General features: G+C 43.1%; 1 protein-coding gene across 22 annotated transcripts in view; it reads left to right on the forward strand.

The window, feature by feature from the left end:
- cacna1c (calcium channel, voltage-dependent, L type, alpha 1C subunit) overlaps positions 1–16,735 on the forward strand; it is a 127,450-nt gene extending 110,715 nt beyond the window's left edge. For 14 of the 22 annotated variants that reach the window (XM_029161976.2, XM_055511986.1, XM_055511982.1 and 11 more), the window contains 17 exons: positions 281–372; positions 1,441–1,603; positions 1,690–1,817; positions 1,904–2,000; positions 2,198–2,300; positions 2,554–2,655; positions 2,754–2,881; positions 3,024–3,164; positions 3,786–4,150; positions 4,376–4,402; positions 5,786–5,914; positions 6,015–6,139; positions 6,237–6,334; positions 6,443–6,539; positions 6,646–6,754; positions 6,837–7,002; positions 7,092–16,735. In XM_029161976.2, coding sequence (XP_029017809.1) covers positions 281–372; positions 1,441–1,603; positions 1,690–1,817; positions 1,904–2,000; positions 2,198–2,300; positions 2,554–2,655; positions 2,754–2,881; positions 3,024–3,164; positions 3,786–4,150; positions 4,376–4,402; positions 5,786–5,914; positions 6,015–6,139; positions 6,237–6,334; positions 6,443–6,539; positions 6,646–6,754; positions 6,837–7,002; positions 7,092–7,598 — 2,577 coding nt within the window. In that variant the 3' untranslated portion in view covers positions 7,599–16,735. The remainder of the gene's footprint in view (positions 1–280; positions 373–1,440; positions 1,604–1,689; positions 1,818–1,903; positions 2,001–2,197; positions 2,301–2,553; positions 2,656–2,753; positions 2,882–3,023; positions 3,165–3,785; positions 4,151–4,375; positions 4,403–5,785; positions 5,915–6,014; positions 6,140–6,236; positions 6,335–6,442; positions 6,540–6,645; positions 6,755–6,836; positions 7,003–7,091) is intronic. The other 8 variants (XM_041072262.2, XM_041072263.2, XM_029161977.3 and 5 more) reach the window with 3 other exon arrangements.
- The last annotated feature ends 191 nt before the right edge of the window (positions 16,736–16,926 follow it).

Consider the following 16,926-nt stretch of genomic DNA (forward strand, 5'->3'; position numbering starts at 1 on the left):
CGACCATGTTCCTGTTTGGTAACATCATCCATCTCGTCACTTTTCCCCCCTTATAGCTTTTGATATCTAGTTACTTTCTGGCTTGGTCTTTTGTCTGTCTCTCCGTCTGTTCCTATGTCTCTTTCAAAAACTGTTGTATAGTTTGTGTCACTGATGATGAGAGGGAGACATTTTGATTTGATTTGTTGGGAACACCGGGCCTCTAATTTAGATTGACTCCTTTTATCAATACTGACATCATATGCCGTGTGCTGTTGCTACTTCCTACCCCCCTGTGCAGATGTTTGGTAAGATAGCGCTGCGGGACCACACGCAGATCAACAGGAACAACAATTTCCAGACGTTCCCTCAGGCAGTACTGCTGCTCTTCAGGTGAGGAAGATTATTACCCTCTTTAGCATCATTATTGTCTGCTCCTCTCCTTTCTTTCCCTCCATCATCTTCCTCCTTTCTGCTCCTCTCACATTTTAAGACAGGAGTGGGTTTCCAGAATATCTGTAAATGCCAAGCTTTAAATCCATCTGACTCTGTGACTTGACTTTGTGTAAATGTTAGTGTGAGAAAATGTTTTGCCAGTTTTAACTACGATACCGAGTTACTGTCAAAACGGTGGGAATTAGGAATGAGAATGTTCTAAATAGCTGCTAGGCAACAATCATCCAACGTCCACCTGCACACTCACTTGGTAGATATCTGATAATAATTGAGTTTTTTTGATATTGTGATCCACTGAGGAAGTGGATTACAATATTTCTTATATCCTGGATTCTCTCCCAGAAACCTGTCTGTCCTGTGTTGTAGTGATGATGGTAAGATTCCATGCAAGGGGGGGGGGCAGAAACTAAAAGGATGGCTCCTGCTAAACCTTGCTGTTAAAGCTCATTGTTTTTTTCTAAAACATTTTAAGCGTGATTTGTGTCCATTCAGCTCCTGAACAGACCCCTTTATGAGATACAGTTTATTGAATAGTTCTTCCATTCAGGGAGACGCTGTCCTTGGATACTTCAAAAGTATTCCTATAATAGTTTTAGTTAGCAGTCTTGAATATGATATAAATCTAGCAAATACTTAATTTTTCATGTATACAGAAATATCAAATCCCATCATAAATCACCTGACAAAATGCAACTAAAAAGCTAAACAGTGCAGAAGTATTCAGAATGGAAGATAAATCTGCGCAAGGTTTGAGCATACAGTTTAATATTGGTAATTAGAAAGTCATATAATATGTTTGTTATACTATTACAAGCAGTTTTTATTCTCTAACACTTGTGTCTTACTGTTTTTGTCTTTGTGTTTATGTGTGACAATAAATGCTTGCATGGCTATATTCATACACACGCACACCCACGATCCTGTGTGTCTGTGTGGTTGTTTGCATGCCTATCTGTCCATGTGTGTGCATATCTGCATGGACGTGCGTGCACATGTGTATATCAGATGTGCAACAGGTGAAGCCTGGCAGGAAATCATGCTGGCGTGCAAAACCAATCGGCCATGTGAGAAAGGATCGACCAATGAGAACAGCACATCCAGCGAGGACTGTGGCAGCCAGTTTGCCATCATTTACTTTGTCAGCTTCTACATGCTCTGTGCCTTTCTGGTGAGTTCACCCACAAAACTTGAAAGATGCAGTTTCTTAATGTCTTAAAGTGTACATTTAAAATATACATTTCTGATTTTGTAAAGATCATCAACCTGTTTGTGGCTGTCATCATGGACAACTTTGATTACCTGACACGTGATTGGTCAATCCTGGGGCCACATCATCTCGATGAATTCAAGAGGATCTGGGCTGAATATGACCCTGAGGCTAAGTAGGTTTATAATAATGAGCTGAATAATCATTCTCTCATCTACTGGTCTTGAATTCGCAGCCTCTTTAATACTTGTCCCCTTATAGGGGCAGAATAAAGCATCTTGATGTGGTTACTTTGCTTCGGAGAATTCAGCCTCCTCTTGGCTTTGGAAAGCTTTGTCCCCACAGGGTGGCCTGCAAGGTAACCACACACACACACACAGACACACACAGACACACACAGACACACACACACACACACACACACACACACACAAACACACACACACACACACACACACACACACACACACACACACACACACACACACACACACACACACAAAAGTCAACATGATACCATTTGGACATCTACCTCTACTTTACTCTACTTTGTAGCGTCTGGTGTCCATGAACATGCCTCTGAACAGTGATGGAACAGTGATGTTCAACGCCACTCTGTTCGCTCTGGTCAGAACAGCTCTCAGGATCAAGACGGAAGGTAGCATGAAACTTGTCACTACAGTCAACTAGACACGCGCACATGAGGGTGGACACTTAGCTGTATGAATAGAAATTTTCTTATCAACATATGTAAAAGGTACTTCTACTACAAACAGTAGGACTGATAGGGATACTAGCTTGTAGACAATTTACTGACCAGTAATTTGGCTGCACGTGTGTGTTATTAAAGTAATGTTATACTGTGAAACAACCAGTCATGCTACTTTGAACAAAGAGGACCTTCTGTGCAGGTAACCTGGAGCAGGCCAATGAGGAACTGAGAGCAATAGTGAAGAAGATCTGGAAAAGAACCAGCATGAAGCTCTTGGATCAAGTAGTGCCCCCTGCTGGTGGTATGCATTTTGTTTTAAATGGCTTCATACTCCCTGTTTAGTGATACAGTAGACTCCTAATAATAAGCATATTTTTTATAATATTCATTTTTCTTCAGATGATGAGGTAACAGTCGGGAAGTTCTACGCCACCTTCCTGATCCAAGAATATTTCCGCAAATTTAAGAAGAGGAAAGAACAAGGGCTGGTGGCCAAGGTGCCCCCAAAAACCGCCCTTTCTCTGCAGGTACACCAACATATGTGACATACATAAAAGGCTTTTTGTTCTGATTGCACTCTGGTAGTATAGATACTGTGATTCAGAGCACTGATAACAGTGTAAACAGTCAGTCACTAAGTTCATCCACTTTACTTTTGTCTGTGTGTAGGCTGGCCTGCGGACATTGCATGACATAGGCCCAGAAATTCGGAGGGCCATTTCTGGAGACCTGACTGTGGAGGAAGAGCTGGATAAAGGCCTGAAGGAGCCTGTGTCAGCTGCATCCGAGGACGATATCTTCAGGGTAAAGGTTGGATACACACACCCTCACTCACTCTCCAGAGAGAGACAGACGCCGGCCAGCTTGAAACTCACATGCATGTGCTCAGGTGTTCAGAGAAGCCTCATTTCACACCAAAGCTTTGCTACCGGCTAAAGGACCTACTGGAGTCAGTTGTTGAACTGACCACCGGAACAGCCACACGCAAACACAAACACACACATACTGTATATACACAACATACATACAATCCTTGATGTCAAACAGGTGAGTCAAGCTAGTCACCAGCCTTTCATTTTCACTATCATCGCTACATTAATATGCTCATGGTTTGCTATATAATTTTGTTACATTCACTTAATTGTGTGTAACATAATTTGAAACCAATAGGGCAACATGAATTAACCAGAAATCCAAATTTCTCAAATAACTTCAAATTGCACCTCTCATTGGTTTTTGACATAAGACCATTGCTTTGTATTTTCCTTATGGCTGGGTACAGTTTTGTTGCTGCTAATAAAGCATGTAACTGAAATAATTGTGACTGCATAGTCAAATGTTTTGACTAATGCCAACTTTCTGTCTTTTTATTGTTCTCTATTTTTCCCATCTATCTGTGACTCTTTGTTGCCCTTTCCTCTCACGCCACAGCGTACGGGTGGATTGTTTGGCAATCACGTCAACTACTATAATCAAAGTGATGGCCGCGCATCCTTTCCACAGTCCTTCACTACCCAGCGTCCTTTGCATATCAGCCAGAAGGGCTCACCCTGTGAAGGAGAGAGCCCGTCCCATGAGAAGCTCATGGACTCCACCACGTTCACCCCTTCCTCTTACTCGTCATCAGGCTCCAATGCCAACATAAACAATGCCAATAACACTGGCATGGCTGGGGTAGCAACCAAGGGCATCAGTCGATTCCCAAGCCCATCCATAAGCACCGTGGATGGGCACACGGGGCAGCCACTCACTCCCATCCTGCTGCCAAGATCTGCATGGTGCTTTCCTCCAAAGAGGTGGGTGCTGGCCAGACAGCTGGCTGTGTTGTTAAACATGATTGCCTGGTATATTAGCTATATTAGTGTTAGCTTTCTATTTGCACCAAGGAAGCATGATTACTTCTCTTGACATATATAAAACTAGCCAGCTGATGAACAATGGACATAAATGGCTTCTCTATTTCTTTCACTTCCTTCTTCCTTCCTCTTCTCCCCTGTGTTTTTTAATCTGGTGGCAAGCAGGACGTGTTTTTATGACTCCCTCATGCGGTATGTTGCCAGGGAAAACTGCAGGCAAAAAGGCTTCATAATGCACAATTGCATAGCTATCAAGTTTCTATAGTGACACTTGTTGCTATGCGTGTTTAATGTTAAAGCCAAAGTACATGCTGCTACGATAACATCTGCTACCGAAGCTACCAAAGCCAGAGATAGTGTTTGGTCGACATGGCCAAACCTTGCTTATCCAGGGCTCTTGATGGTGCTGTTTTATTGTATTTTTACGGTAGGTCTGGGTTGGACATGGTCTCAGCTCTTTGTCTATTGGTTCTGTAGAAATATTAATATGGAAGCATTTGAAATTCTTGGCCTTCACATTTTGTGTATTTCATTTGATATTTATTGGGAGAGAAGTAATCCCTAAAAAACATTACTTACAAATCAGCTGTATATATTACATTTAGTGTTGAATTGCTAAAACTTTGAAGCAATCAAGTTTTATTTTTAATCTAAATACTATTCTAACCCAGAGTTTGCTACCAAGCCTATTACTGTATAGCTAGCAATTAAGGGACATCTTGGCATTCAGAAATTTGATTTAGATTCTCTTCACCCGAAAGAAAACACAAAAATTAGTTAGTTGTGTTTGTAATGTTCATCTAAATGCAAACTACACAGTTTGCTGGGAATGTTTGTTGATGTCTATTGGCAACAATTTGGCAAAGTAGAATAGCGTAAAATTCAAATGTCAAAATGTCTCCTTAAAGCTTACATCTGGAGTATCAAACAGATGTGTTACAGAAACGGGGACAAGAAACACACAGGTTATATGCAGAGTGATGCTACTAACCATGTTTTTAGCTCTTCATTTCCCAACTCATTTTCGGCTCTGGTTCCTGCAAATTGTGAACTCAATCAAACCAATAAATTCTATTGATTATTGCAGACTTTGCATGTGCTTCTAGATGAGTAGGTTAGCCTCCAATTCCTGATTGACCTTCATTTTAAAAGATGATCACAGCATAAACAGTGCCTCTTTAATTTCCCAGTAGGCCTAGATCTCAGTACTGCTCTCCAAGTATTAGCTATTAGAACCTCATTAGTTGTTATGAGATCCTATCTTGTCTGTCCTAAGGTTGTTTTTTTAAAGATGCCGGCACCTCAGTTGTGCCATCAGTTTGTCATATTCCAGATGTTGCCTTTAACGCTTTTTACCATGTTGCTTTAACTAAACAGTTGCAGTTGCTCTTGCACCTCGCTCACCTTCTTCTCTAACCGTTGTTTTTTCCTTTTACGTATTCTTACATGCAATAATGTCTCTCATTCTAAACTGCTTTACAAGTTGTTTGCTAATAGCTTCCTTTTGTGTTTGTGTTCATGTTCTTTGTTCATTTGTCTGTTTTGGTTTTGTTGTGTTGTGTTTGCATTTCGCAGCTCGGATTCGAGTGACAGCCGTCTGCCAATCATCCAGAGAGGGGAAGGGTCAACAGAGGAGACATACGATGAAAGCTACGGCGACGACAGGGAGTACCACAAGGATGAGCACTCTCTCTCCTCTGACATGTACTGTCCATTAACAGACAAACGTTTTTAGCATTTGCATGTCCAAATCTGTGTTAGTTTCCACCAACAACCACAACAACCTCCTGTGTGTTTGCATTAGGCTGGTGTATCATGATGAAGCATGTAAGCAGCTGACTCCCATGGAGGAAGGAGAGGAGGTAGAGGAGAGAAGAGGAGGAGGGTGCCAGTCTCCGAGGAGAGTCTTCCTCTGTCCCACTTCTCTGGGTGAGTAACCAGCTACAAAGGTAAAAGTATTCCTTAACTTATTACATGTTACATTTTAGAATTTATGTGTGTTTGCATATGTGTGGTTTGGGTTCAGGCCGTAGATCCTCCTTCCATCTGGAGTGTCTCAGGAGACAATCAAGGCCAGATGTGTCGCAGAAGACGGCGGTTCCCTTACATCTTGTACATCATCAGGTAGAAGACAAATACCACACTCACACTTGGACACACATAAACCAGCAGGCATAGTCTTCCTTCACTGCTTCTTTTCAAGCCTCGCTCTTCTCTTTCCTCGTCCTCCAGGCTTTGGCAGTGGCAGGTTTGAGTCCCCTTCTACGAAGGAGTCACTCACCTACCCTCTTCAGCCGGCTGTGCTCCACGCCTCCAGCCAGTCCCACAGGTGAAGAACATCTTCTGTATATTTGAGTGGATCAAAGGGTGTTTCTGTCATTGTGCTCTTTGAGAAGGTTTGTCCTAAATGTTAATGCTGCTGTCTGTTTTTGTAGGTCATGGCAGTGATGCCTCCTACCAGCGGGTGCCCTCTCTGAGGCTCGAGGGCTCCAACTCCCATGAAAAGCTTAATACTAGCTTACCCTCTGTCAACTGCGGGCCCTGGTAGGACTCGGAGCTGCCGACCCAGGTTACAATTATTGTAATGTTGATAGAAGATTGTTATTGTATCCATAATCTGCCACAGGTACAGTGACAGTAATGGAAACAGTCGAGGGTCTAGCCCTTGTCCCAGCTCCAGTGTCCCTGTGTCTACTGAAAGACCTCGGCCAGTGTCGCTCACGGTGCCCTCACTACTGGGAAAGGACTCCAGCTTGTTGTCACATGGCAGCGCAGGCAGCCTAGTAGAGGCGGTGAGTGTCTCGGGTGAAAACCCACTCCATCCATGTATTCACAGTACCACAGTATCTCCACTTACCTTTTTTCCAATTTCCATTTCAAGGTGCTAATATCAGAGGGTTTGGGTCACTTTGCCCAGGATTCGTCGTTCATCGAGGCGACCAAAGCTGAGTTGGCCGACGCCTGCGACATGACCATTGAGGAAATGGAGCACGCTGCCAACAGCATCCTCAATGGCGACACCACTGCAAACGCTGCATCTAGCACCACCTCCACCTCCCAGCACAGCTCCAATGGCAATCTCCTACCCTTTCACACAACAGCAGCAGCAATGCACATGGACCGAGTAGTCAGCTTGAGTCCAAATGAGGGTGAGGAAGAGGCTGGAGGAAGCCGAGCGTCTGTCCATGGACCGTCCTCTCTGGAGGAGCGGCAGGAGCTGCTAGCGGAAAGCAGAGGACAGGAGGAGGAGGAGGAGGAGGAGGAGGAGGCAGAGGCTGAAGGGAGCGAGGAGGAGCACCACAGAAGCTCGGTTGCGGTTGGAGGAGCGCGGCAGAGAAACAGCGGGCTCTTGGAGGACGATGATTCGGAGTGTGTGACAAGTTTGTAGAAGCCAGCTGGATATGTTTGGCTGGCTCCCTCTGACGTCCTCAGAGACTGATGCTTGTCAGTGCCGGTAGCTGCACTGTGGCTGGCTCTGTCTGTCCCCACCTCTCCCACACACACCCTGTCTGCCTCTTAGTCAGACGTAACTAGTCTGGGCGATGGCGGCCAGTGACGCAACACTTGGTTAAGACTTTGTCACGTTATATGAGTTTGTGTGTGTGAATGTTTCTAGTAAAGCATACCACACAATACTCTGTACTATCCGAGTGTATGTCTGTGCGCGTATGCGACCTATGATTTTCTCTTTTGTATGTGTATGTGTGTGCTCTCCACACGTCTGAGTGTGTCTCTAAAGTGCCTCACAGTTTTATCATGTCCTCAAAGTGTGACGAGCAGAAACGCAGAGACGGGCAAAAAAGGACAGAGTATGAAGAAGAGGTGGAACGGGAGGAAGAGAGGCAGGAAGCTGTTTTTTCTGCAATTGAAAGTGTTTGTTTTCATTTTCTATGCCTACTTTAGTGTGTGTCATTGTTGTTTATCTGGCTGCCATGAAGCCAGGTAGGGGACAGCAGACCAGCTTTTGGAGGGGGGTCAGTTAAAGTTTTAAGTCTGACCACACCAACTCCTCCTCCTTGGTTCACTGATGCTGAAGCGCTGTACAACAGGGCAAGGAACACCCTGGTTGAAATCTTATTTCTCCTTCTCTTCCAAAGCTAAGGAACATCGGAGCACAGCCCTGCCAGCCAGAGGGTTGGGTTGAAGGTGATGCACCACCCCAAGCCACGGGTGGAAGGATTTGAGGGATGGACCTACAGCCACAACAGGGCTGCTTTAGGCGGGCACAGGCAGAGGGACTCTCGCCAGTTCTTTTTTCAGCTGGTCAACCAGACGCCAGCAGGAGTCAAACTCTCCTCGTCTGTCACCTCGATCTGGCCTCGCTCCTCCTCGGCTGCTTTTCCTTGTTTGGTCACGCCCACTTCCTGCCTAAAGCAGGAAATGGGAGGAGCATGTGGTGGCTAAGCATAGACAGCACGCCGCCTTTCTGCCTCATACCTTGCCGTTCCTCACTCCTCCCTCTCTCCTTCCTCCCTCCTCTTTGGTCATACCGCCATCCCTCTCCCTCCATCGCTGGGTTTTTGCTTTTTCAGCCCTTGGGGAGATGTGTGCGTCAAACAGGGCGACAGAGACTGAAGGGTGGAGGAGACCACGGGAGTGACTGATTGAAAAGTAAACAGACTTTGGGCATGGATCCATACCTGACCGGCCCATCAATCAACCTCACTTTCTTCTCCAAGACCCTCCTCTTCCTCTCAGCGTGGAATAGTATGGGATTTGCTGCCACACACTCTCTACAGACCACACCCACTATGTATTTAACAGTTCAATATTGTGCAAAACTGGCTAGCCATGACTATTTTGTTTTTTATTCATGATGTTACTGGTTTAATTTATCCTTGATTTGTTTGCACAATCGGGGTGCTGGTCTTATAAATGTATTTTTGCTCGGTTTATTTTAGAAGACTTTTAAGAGGTTTTAAGTATCGAAGCAGGGCGTAGTGTTTGCGTGTGCGTGTATAACTATATTTGTGTGTGCGGACGTGTGTCTGCATTTTAGTACAGGATGCATGAGTGTGTGACTGTGTGAGATAGTGTGTGTATCTAAAAGAGGGTTCTTTCTCTCTATCAGTATGCACCTTTTACAGATTGTATCTATTTATTTATTTATTTTTCCCAGAAGAGAAAAAAATGTGCGAGCGAGCGTGTGTTTGTATGCGTGTGCGTTTGCCAGTGTTTGAGTGGTTACTTATCTATTCTAAAAAGCTGATTTTAAGCATAGACAGTAAATTAAGGTAGCATTACAAGTATGGTGTGTGTGTGTGTGTGTGTGTGTGTGTGTGTGTGTGTGTGTGTGTGTGTGTGTGTGTGTGTGTGTGTGTGTGTGTGTGTGTGATTATGGGCCTCCTTAACACAGGGTTACCATGGACAGGCATGCTTCCAAAGCTTTGTGATTTTTTTAGCACACGATTTCCTTTGTAGTCAAGCTGCAGAGTCAGAAGCCACTCTAGCTCTGAGGATGAGTCATTGCAAACCTCTCTGTTTTTCTGTTCAGTGGTAGTTAACCCTAAGGTCACAGTGACAGTTACGTTTATAGTCTTGATTAGTTTCGGCATTGAGGCTCGGTTAGAAGGTAATTGCGCCTTCTGTTAATTGCTGCTTTCTTTCTTCATGGACGGTTGCTACGAATGGTTGAAGCACCAAATTTGTATTGCCACAGTGACGCCCCCCTCTCGTATGACCTGGGGGGGGGGCGACGCGCTGTGTGATTGGCTGTAACACCCTGCAATCACACGATCTCACCATCCAGTCAGTATTTCACTCCAAATGAACTTTTAGGGCTGGTGTACAGATGCTGCAAGACCTCTCGATCACATTTCTTTGGCCGAGGTTTGCTCACGTCACAAAACATTATGATTTATTCATACTGAGTCTGAATTATAATATGCTGGTAAAACTGATTACAGCAAAATATAGTACACACCAGAAATCCACTTAATAAATAATAATAATAACTAGATGCTAAATGTTGGGTCGATGTGTTAAAGTATTGGATACAGATCTGAAATGGCTTCTAGTTATATGATTGACCTTTAATCTAGTCTGGTCCTTGATCATATTTCACATTAGACAAGTGTGGCCACAGTATTGCCATAGCCAGGTTTGGTACTCAGGCCTTTACATTGCACAGGACACAAGTCTCATTTAGGTATTTCTAACTATTTTACAAAATGAATATGGTGTTACTTTATAGGACGTAAGCCCACTCAGAATCAGCTCGTGGTGTGAGGCGTCATACTAATCTGGACATTTGTCGTCCTGGTGCACAGTCAACGAGACCCCAGGACTTGACTGAAAGTCTGTATCATACCAGAGGAGACTCCACCCACACGGTAACACACGTCAGCTTACGACCCTTAGTCCTCACTTTACTTCTTACCGTTATGGACTCACTGCTCTGACTCGCTCCTACGTGTTAAGCAAAGCAGGACTGTGGCGTGGAAGGGTACGGGTGAGCACATCGCCATACACTGCATCCTGTGCCAGTAACAGACTTCTGACATTATTATGCAAACTGAATGTGAATGTTGAATGTGTTTCAGTGGCTGTTGCTCTTTTGTGGTTATGCTCGTGCTGGGAAACCTAAAGACGCCTGTAACCTTCATGGCATTTCTGTCGTCCAGTATTATTTGGCTTTCCTTTCTTCTTTTGTCCTTAAAGCACCTCGTTAAAACAGGCACTGTGGTGTTGGTACCAGAAGCTAACAGGTTACATTCTAGTGTGTGTTAGTTTAAGCTTCAGCTGCTCTACTGTTCAAACTGCAAGTTCTTATGGTAGATTTGGGATCGGTTCAGTGGGTCATGGTTTTATGTTTTACTTTATGTATTACTTACTTGTTAACTATTAGTTTCCTAGTTCTAAGTTTTACAGGGAGACTTTTGAATGGTGAAGTAGTGGAAATAGTATCCAAGCTGCTGCAGTGGACTCCTATCAGCCAGTAACATAACAGCCATCAATGAAACTATGTAACAAATGACAGTAGTAACTTAAATCCAAGATTAAATTACAATAGGAAGATTCTTGGCCAAAGTGTAATAACATTCATAAATGTCTAGAAGTTCAGATCCACTTACTTTCTCACAGAAGGACACAGAATATAGTAAACGTGCAGCCACTCCAGAATCTAGTTCCGAGGTATATGTGAATCCTAGTCACACCCAACACTGTCCATGTGTATCAGAAGTGCCAAAACAGAGCCAGTCGTGTCTGTTTAAATGCTGTTCGCTTTTATACACAGGAGAGATTCAAAGACCTGTGGTGCCCCCGTGTGGACGGAAGCAGCATTGCAGTGTTTGTTATACATTATATAGGTTAACATGAGTTCTGAGGTGTTGTGTTACAGTAGAATGGTATGAGTGGGTGTAATCCTACATCCCACAAGATATGCAAAAACAATGCAATAACAATGACTGTATACAAGGATCCCCCAGTAAATATAGTAGAAAGTACAATGTCACAAGATTTTTAATTTCCTGTGCTGTACATTTAAGTAGACTCAGCCATGTCCATGCCAGACGACCTATCATACTTGAAATCAGGTACATTGAAGTGCAGTATAGCAAACTATATTTATTTATCTTTCTGGTATCAGAAGCGATGGACCTGCATCCAAAGTCAACAATGCGTATTGAGACAGTGGCCTGAGTGCAGGTTGTTGTGTTTGTGGGTTAGCAACCAGCCGAGAGGCTGATGGTTTATTTTGGCGGCTCAGCAGCAGCATCAGCTTCACTTCTCCTTCCTGACTCAATACTGTTGGCTGTTCTTACAGTTCATTTCCAGTTCTCCTTTTCTTTTTTATTTCTTGTTACTTGATGGAGCTCTGATGTGTTGCGGTGTTGCATGAGGTATTTCACTAGTCTATCACCTTATGGCAGTAGCTTATCTTATTTTGCTTTCGTAATAGTTACTAAGCTCTGCATTTCTACATTAATATGTGAATGTTGACAGCAGCTATTTGGACGATGATGGAAAATGATTTTGGAAATCTTGCCTCAGTTTAATTATCAGTTCTTAACCTTGCAAAGGATAGAGGTCATATTTAGATTATGATTATTAATGCCACGAGACATGGGATAAATAGCAAACTGCTGTTTTCTGGCAGGTGTCACTGATTCCTTGTCGTTGTGTTGCCACAGTCTCTCGTCTCACTTTGTCTCCACCTTGTACTTGTTCCTCTGCTGACGTGGGAGACCGACCAGTGGGAACAACTTGAATGAAATGGACCAAATTATTTATCATTTGTGGTTTTAGCATAAAAATACTATTAGGTTAAAACCTCGGACTCAGGATGGACAAATACACACACAGAAAGCACTAAGTAGCCTCTACACCTGCTTAGTTGTTATATTCAAGCACAAAGTGAACAGTATGAAGCATCTACAGGATTAAAAGCTAAGTGTAAGCTGGTCTTAAGCATGTAACAGACAGGTTTAGGGCTTTAGAGTTGAATGTATAGAAGAAAGAACATTACCCAAAATCCACCTGTAGTATTTTTCTACAAGTTCTCTTTTCACACAACATTTAAACTGTCTTAAAGTATCAGTCAGAGATGGCTCCAAATCATCATGCCACAGTTCTTCTATGTACCCATGATGGTAATTACTCTACAATGTGTGGAGTTCCCCTTTAAAGCTAATTACACCTGGCCATAGCTCTAGTCACGTACTGTATGGGTGTTTGTTTGTCCGTCCTGCATCCAGTGGTCAAACTCTCCTCCGCCGCCTCCAAAGGTGCAGTCAAAGCTCCTACTCCTCCCTCAGACAAACGCAGAGACGAAGAAGCCGGCCTGGTTTCTGTCCGGACAGTGTGTGGTTGTAGGAGGCTACTTTGAGGGTTGTATGTTTGGATTTCGGATAATGTTTTATGCGTATGGGCTCCTCCAGGGGATAGAAGCGTCAGTCATGTGAATGAGAACAAGGTTTGTCTCACCACTAGGCAACGATTGTATATTTTTAATAACACATATAGCAAAATATATAGAAATATATCATATTTACTCACCAGAATGTTAGAGCAAGGAAAGGGGCAACACTTACAGTATTAGAGAATGTATTTAATGAAATATTGGTCATAATGTGTGTTATATAGGCCTACTGACTAATAGTCGGTATGTTTTTAATGAACAGTCCCACATCATTAGTTTCCAGCAGGGAATGTATCCTCCTATTTACTACAGAAGAAACATTGTATAGTTCGATGGCATGTAAGCACTGGGCAGGTTTCACAGCAGACAGAGGTGATTCCCAGACTGGATTCTCAGTCCACACAAATATGGCTTGATCTTCTCCATCCATGACAGGTGATACAACTCCTGACATCCGTCTAGCGTTGGTCACGTTTTTAAAAAAAGGCCCAACGCCTCATGTGCTTATCGTGCTTCTTGTTTGTGTTGTTAAATTGGCTGAGGGACGTTTAACCTACCAGCAACTTGTCCTTGCGAGTCAAAGTCTGGACACTCTCCGACTGTAGCAACGAGAGGCTCGTCTCTCTTTAACTAGTCCTACATCAGCGAAATATCTACAGACAGTTTTACACTGTTGTGCTTTTTCAGATGTGTTAATGAAGCTCTCTATGCTTTGAGCCATGATAACATGTAGCCTCTTTCTTCTTCCAAGATGGATTTTGGGAGAACCTGAGCTTCTGGCGTCAGAGAGAGATTAAACAGAAGAGCTGTAGCTGCTGTACCTGACAGTCACTGAGCTGCTCAGTATATACAAAGACATTGACGAAACACGAGAGCTGTGTGTTTAAACCTGTTGATTTCAGAGCGTGAGGCTTGAGAGCAGGAACTCCTCTTGTCTCGATCGCGAGGATCTCCCCATTCGGATCCACAACACTCCAACAGATGTATGTTATATTTTCTTGTAAAGTGGAGCGTTTGACGGTCATTGTTTGATTCTGACAAAAAAAATATTTTAAGAGGACTATTTTGAATATAGATTTATTTTTCTTTGATTCTAGGTAAATCAGCGTCGCCTGTCGCTGTAGGATTCTCATTAGTCTGTCTGAATCCAGTTGAGACGTGAATTCCCTTTTCAGGAGAGCAGCAGAGCGTCGCCTCCTTGTTTTCCTGTCCTAAGGATTTATTTTGATGTCACTGATGGTGATGAAAGCTTTGAAAGAAAGAAAGCAAATATATTGTCAAGAATAGGTTTATATTGCAAGTGTCTTATATTTTAGCTATTATCTATGAAAACTATGTCTCTAATATAAAGTATTAAAAGATAGTATGGAGTGAGATGTTGCAGTGATCAAAATGACTCTTGTTTGGGGCTAAGATGCTCAGATTGGGTCTAGAGGTGCTGTAGATGTATTGTTTGTCTCCACACAGGACAGCGTGTCAGTAATGGACCCGAAGCACAAACCCGTCGGCTTTATCATCAGCTGAATGTTTGTACTAGGTTGAAGGACATTTGCCTTTGTAAAAGCAGGATTTGTGCAGCACATGCAGTGGGAGTCCGAACAAAGGTAATTGACAGTATTCAAAGTTCCCCTCCTGTTATACTGCACTAATAACACTTTTGAATTCTTCTTAACTCTATTGATTTTCATGCATGACAAATCTCACAGGCGCATGTGAAGATGTCACCAAGTGGAAGATTTGACCTGTTTTCAGTAGATACAAACCCCCGTTCGTGTTCTCTGGGGCTCGTGAGTCCTTTTATGAATCTGCTCGACAACATGTGCTTTCCCCCTAGATTTAGGAGTAACTTATAGCGTAGCTGAATATAACTCACCCATTGTGTAGCAGCACCTACAGCAGCATCCCTGTGTGAACATAAAAGTGTTACTGTAAGGACCTGGAAAGGATGGTGTTTGTCCACTCACTCCTTGTGTTATTGTTCATCTTACACTTACTTGAATCATGCGTCATGAGAGCCCTGTTTGCACATGTGACAAAACCACGAGCACCACTTTCCTGAAGAAAAAGAACGCTGCACCCTCGGCCCGGCCGGCCGAGGAGGCTTTTCTGTGCCAGCTAGTGTTTACTTCAGCTAACAGCTCTAGAGGTGTGGCAGTAGCTTTATGATGCAGACTCCTTGTCAGTGGTTCTGGTGTGAACGCGACCCGTTCTCTGTCGCTGCCTCCTCCTCCATCTGCTCATCCTCTCGCACCGTGAATGGTAATTGTTTCTACTCTATCATCTCTTGAATGTAGGACGCAGCGATGCTCTTACTGGTGTTTGGGAAATCCTCATTTTGTATTTGGAGGTTAGATTGAAGCTACTGGTTAGTGTTTGGATATTTATTTCTGACTACAACAGCCATGCAGGATCTGGTTTTGACTCTTTCTTGACGCACTCGATCTTTACAGGTCCCGATTCCATGTGGCTCCACCTTGCTAAGAGTTAGAAACTAGTGCTCCTCGTATGCCTGTGTGTGTAAATGCAGCTTTACTGAATGACCTGGTCCTCGTGGGGACATCGCAAGTGTCATGTACAATCAGTGTTTTCTTCCCTCAGTTACGTGGAAACACCTCTTTACTGCATGCAGGCGTTACTTAAACTTTCTCTCCAGGCAGAGCGTCCCCGGCCGTGTGCGACTCTGACGATTCAACAGCACGCGGTCCACAGCTCCATGTAAAGTCGTGTGCAACGAAGGCTTTTCTGTCGGGCTATGTGGCTCTGGTCTCCACTAGTCGGTAGTGTCTTATAATCTTGTTCATAGTCTTAGTTCACAACTCATGCAAAGTGTTAAAGGGACTTTGACAGGATTAAGATGTTTGTTTGTTTTTATTTTTTCTGTCAGGGGGAAAGATTGTCGTTAATTCTCTGGACTATTCTTTGGGAGAGAGATGTTCACAACGAGACCAGTTTGTTGTAATATTAGTAGTGACACTACTGTTAAATGTAGAAATTAATAACAGCACTATTTACGGTCAGAAAATGAACTAGAGTGTATTATTGTGCTTGCGGTAGCTTTGGAGGCAGGTGGCTGTTTTCTGAGTTCTCTAACATAAGCCACTTACCCTCAACTGTGCGAGGGGTTCCATTGGTTCTGAGGTTTCTAAGTGACGCTGGCCCAACATCATTTAGGCTCCTCAGTTACCATCTGTCTCCATGGTGACGACTGCACGGTCTCACGGTTGACACACCCTTTTCTTCTTCTACTTCTTTCAATTTTCTAATTGAGAGTTCTTGATTTTTTTTCCTTTCTGTTGATGCATTTCATTTTAGATTTTAGAGAGAGAAAGAATACAAATGAAATAAATCAGAATATTAATTCAATCACTTTTTCTACTCCTATTTTCAATAAAAAGTGAAACAAAAAAACAAACAAAAAGTTGATTTGTAAATAAGTAATGTACAGTTTGTATCTGTAACTTGTCAGTCTGTCATTGGTGACAGAGTCTGTCTTGCTTATAACGCACGCTACCAGTAAATAAAAAAGGAAAAAGTATATTTAGACTGTATGGTCCCTTGAAAGCAAGTTTTAAATTAATATCTGATGTATATTCCTGTAACATTGCATTTTTATCTGAGGAATGATGTTATTAAAAAATTGCAAATAAATTGCATTTCCTACAGCTGCCTTCTTCATTTACATGATTGCGAGCCATACAGGACCGGCTCATACCATGAAGCTACTAGAAGCTCTTCTTCTGCAATGATGGCTATATTTATATGGTAATCCATCACTGTTAGTTCACTTTTTTCTGTTACAGTTCTGACCCGAGACATTTTGTGCCACATTGGAATCTTGAGTCCTGGCTCTTGG

The sequence above is a fragment of the Betta splendens genome, chromosome 9 (genome assembly GCF_900634795.4).
Source record: "Betta splendens chromosome 9, fBetSpl5.4, whole genome shotgun sequence".
Lineage (NCBI taxonomy): Eukaryota > Metazoa > Chordata > Actinopteri > Anabantiformes > Osphronemidae > Betta > Betta splendens.